This window comes from Sander lucioperca, chromosome 19, assembly GCF_008315115.2.
Source record: "Sander lucioperca isolate FBNREF2018 chromosome 19, SLUC_FBN_1.2, whole genome shotgun sequence".
NCBI lineage: Eukaryota > Metazoa > Chordata > Actinopteri > Perciformes > Percidae > Sander > Sander lucioperca.
In genome coordinates, this window is record NC_050191.1 from 31,335,207 (window position 1) to 31,339,328 (window position 4,122).

General features: G+C 50.6%; 1 protein-coding gene across 1 annotated transcript; it reads left to right on the top strand.

Moving 5' to 3' along the window:
- The first annotated feature begins 378 nt into the window (after positions 1 to 378).
- Positions 379 to 3,799, top strand: LOC116061551 (kelch repeat and BTB domain-containing protein 11-like). Its single transcript, XM_031315816.2, has 2 exons — positions 379 to 1,177; positions 2,703 to 3,799. Exons 1-2 carry the CDS (start codon positions 938 to 940, stop codon positions 3,600 to 3,602), a joined length of 1,140 nt encoding a protein of 379 aa, XP_031171676.1. The 5' UTR covers positions 379 to 937; the 3' UTR covers positions 3,603 to 3,799.
- The last annotated feature ends 323 nt before the right edge of the window (positions 3,800 to 4,122 follow it).

The window sequence follows — 4,122 nt, forward strand, 5'->3', positions numbered from 1 at the left end:
AAGGCATTAAGATCAATTTCCAAAAGATGATTTTTTTATTCCTCTTTTTAGTCAACTTTAGCATGGGTATGAATACTTATGAGCAGCACTGTACAGTATATATATATATATATATACACACACACACACACACACACACACACACACACACACACACACACACACACACACACACACACACACACACACACACACACACACACACACACTGTGACCTCTGCAGAGATATACAGTATATTACTCTGCAGAATGAAGACTGTTTGCCCTTTAGGTTTATTTTGATGCTGATAATTATATATTTTTCTCTAACGTAGGCCTATCTTTACTGTATAAAGGATGCAGTGTGAGTTCTGCAGAGACTCATTGTTCTTTAGGGGACAGCGGGGCGTCAGCACGGAGAACACAGAGCCCAGTGTGCAGCCACTGAAAGCCTTTGTGTCCGCAGACACCTCCGGGCTCTGCAGCGGACACACGCAGCAAACCTCCCCGCCCAGCAAGCGTAGAATCCCGGCTTCACCAGGCACCGCGCCCCGCTGAATAGAGCGGAGGATGGAAGATCCGGAAGGGACGGTTTCTAGAGATAACAGGTGTCGTTAGGTGCAGAAAATTCTTCCCCCGTTTTCCCGTTTAGCAGTCTTTACAGTTATAGATTAAGCCGCAAAGGGCGATTTTAGATTAGGCACTAAAACGACTTGTTAGGATCAGAAGGGGAAAAAGAAGGGAGGGTGAATTTTCTGCCGACTTAATTCGAGTGTGAAGAGAGGGAGAATTGAAACTTGAAGCAACAGAGAGAATAAAGGGAGGAGAGGAGAAGCTAGGAGGGGCGTGTATTGTGGCGAGGAGAGACAGAGGACAGGAGTCTGGATCTCTCCAGACGCAATATAATCGTCTCTGACAGGCTGCATGATCGATCTGATACGCAAGAAACCCGGATCAAATGCAGAGCAGTGAGGGCAAAGAGGTGGAGAGACCCGCAGATTCTGCAGACATGTCGCTGGAGAAGTGTTTGGAGCTGCTGATAACAGCCAAGAGGGAAGGCAGGGAGGTGGAGAAGGAGAGGCTCTACCGCCACATGAGCGACCACTACCTGGAAGTGCTGAGGACCCCCGGTGTGTTCGGCCGGCTCACAGCCGGGGAGAGGGAGCTTATCCTGGCCTGGAGGATGGAGGGGCGAAAGGTCTCTTTTATTCTCTCTTTATGTTAGATATGTATGGAAGCATGTTGCTGCCACCGGGTTTGTTACTGGGGTTAAGGTTAGGCGTATTTCTGCCAAGAAAAACGTTTCGGTATGACGTTATTTTTAAGTTTATTGTAATAACTTGTGTAATAACATGTTTTTCATAGACAGTGTAGGAAAATGCTAAAGGAGCACCGGTAGTCCAAGTGAGTTCAGGAAAGTTAAAAATGATTTTTAAAAAATGTTGAAAAAAGTGCCAAAAACGTTGCAAAAAAACTGTCAAAAATGAAAGAAATTGGAAAAAATGTGACAAAAAATACAAATATTTTTCCCTCGAAATAGCAATAATAGAAAAAAAATGTCAGGAAAAAAACGACAAAAAGTAACTAAAAAACAATGTTATTGTGTCTTTATCTTGGATTTATAGGGAAGCATGTTGCTGTCAGGCCTGAAAAGCTGCAGACACACCGACCAGACGGTCGACCGTCGGCAGTAAAGCCAGTGTGACTGATCAGTCTCCCCGAGTTGGTCCAAAAAGTTCCTCAGAACACCGAAGAGACGAGACGTAATACGTCTCCATAACAGCAGGCGGTGCTAATCTGTATTGTTGCCCAAAAAATGAAAACCGGCAGCTGATTGGACGAACATGTCACGTGGGTCTGGTTTCTCCGGAAATTCAAAGCCAGACTGTCATGGCGGCTCGTTCAGAATACGATCTCATATTGGACTAAAATAGTTCACCGAAACGTGTTTCTGAAAACATTTGAAGAGAGAAATAGGCCGTGCAGCTGCTGAATCTGTCAGTTTAGAAGATTATCATCAGATTTTGAGAGGCTCTAGTCACGCTCATCCCGCTCGCCGTTTCCTGGTTAGCTCTCTACCAATCAGATGGCTCATTTGAGTCTGACTGCCGGCAGTGCCCGCCCCGCCGATTATACATGTCAAATCAGCCAAAATGAAGGCCCCTCGGACGGACGACGGCACGGAGCACACCGACCAGACTCAAGTCACCAACCTCGCCAGACTGTCAGACGGCTGATTATCGGCTCGGTGTGTCTCGGGCCATTAAAAGAAAAACGTAGTATCAGTGTCACATTATTATGTGAGAAGTTTATTGTAATAACAAGATGTTTTTCATGTTATATGAGGGCCGGCCCGTGGTAAAGTCAGTGTAGGAAAATGCTAAAGGGGCGCTGGCAGTCCAAGTGAGTTAAGGAAAGTTAAAAATATTTTTAAAAAATGTTGGAAAAGAAGTGTCAAAAATGTCTGAAAACAAGCAAGAAAACAATTGGGAAAAATGTTGAAAGACATGACAAAAAATATGACATTTCTTTTCTCAAAATAGTGGGAATAATACGAAAAATACGTCAGGGAAAAAATGACAAAATGTCTAGAAAAAACAACCAAAAAAGCACCAAAAACTACACAAACTAAGAAAATAAGCAAAGTAAATAAAACAATGTTATTGTGTCTTTATCTTTTTTACTTGCATTTGTAAGTTAGTTTTTATTTTTGTTCTGTGAAGGTGCTGGCGGTGGCTGAAACCAGCGAGGTGTACGACCGCGGGGGGAGCCGGGAGAGCAGCCGGCCACAGAGCCCGCAGCAGGATGACTCCAGGCGGGTGTTTTGTCTCGATACGGAAAGCCAAGCGGGTCATAAATCGGAGCGCTGGCAGTGGGAGGAGCTGACCCGTCTGCCGGATGAGATCCCGGCCAAAGGCTCGGCAATGTGCACGCTGTACAACTACCTGTTTGTGGCGGGGGGCATGAGCGGCGCCAAAGCATCGGATCGAGTCTTCTGCTTCAACCCGCGGACGCGCCTGTGGAGCCAAATCCGTCCGCTCAGCGAGCCGCGCTGCCAGCTGCAGTTGGTGTCCATGGACGGACACCTGTACGCCGTCGGAGGGGAGTGTCTGTTCACCGTGGAGCGCTACGACCCGCGCGCTGACCGATGGAGCGCCGTGGCTCCGCTGCCCAAAGGCTCCTTCGCCGTCGCTCACGAGGCAACGTCCTGCGGCGGGGAGCTGTTCGTCTCCGGGGGCTCGCTCTTCTACCGCCTGCTGCGCTACGACTCGCGGCGCGACGAGTGGGAGGAGTGTCCGTTCAACGAGAGCCGGCGTCGCTCCACGGACATGGTCGCTCACCGCAGCCTCGTGTACCGCTTCGACGTGGAGCGCGAGCGCGCGGCGGTGAGCGTGTACAAGTACAACACGGTGGCGAAGGCCTGGCACGGCGGGGCCAGCTTCCCGCTCTCAGAGACGCTGCCGTTTCGCTGCGCCGTGCTCGGCGAGCGGATCTACTGCGTCAACAGGAGCAGCACGCTGCAGTTCGACGTGCGGGAGGAGAGCGAGGGCTTCCTGCCCAACGTGCTGCCCTCGCCGCCGGACACCAGAGGAGCGCTGGTGCCTTTCGTCCTCGCTCTCTAAACCGGAACAGCTGATCCATCAAGGGGGCGGAGCCTCTGGGGCTGCAGCGCCGATTGTTTTCCTCCAAAGCACCCAAATCTTTGAGGGCTTTAAAATAACTTGTGTCATTTCCTGTTCAGTCTCTCTGTAGCAAAAGTTCTCTTAGGCCTGCACACTGGCTGCGTGGCGTGAGCGTGTCAGCTGTGTGGCGTGAACGTGTCGGCTGCGTGAGTGTGGCGTGAGCGTGTCAGCTGTGTGGCGTGAGCGTGTCGGCTGTGTGGCGTGAGCGTGTCGGCTGTGTGGCGTGAGCGTGGCGTGAGCGTGTCAGCTGTGTGGCGTGAGCGTGTCAGCTGCGTGGCGTGAACGCCGTGTCGGCTGTGTGGCGTGAGCGTGGCATGAGCATGTCAGCTGCGTGGCGTGAGCGTGTCGGCTGCGTGGCGTGAACGGCGTGTCAGCTGCGTGCCGTGAGCGTGTCAGCTGCGTGGCGTGTTCGGTTTTATTTTGGCTCCCATGTTAACAGGTTAGAGTGTGACACGCACAT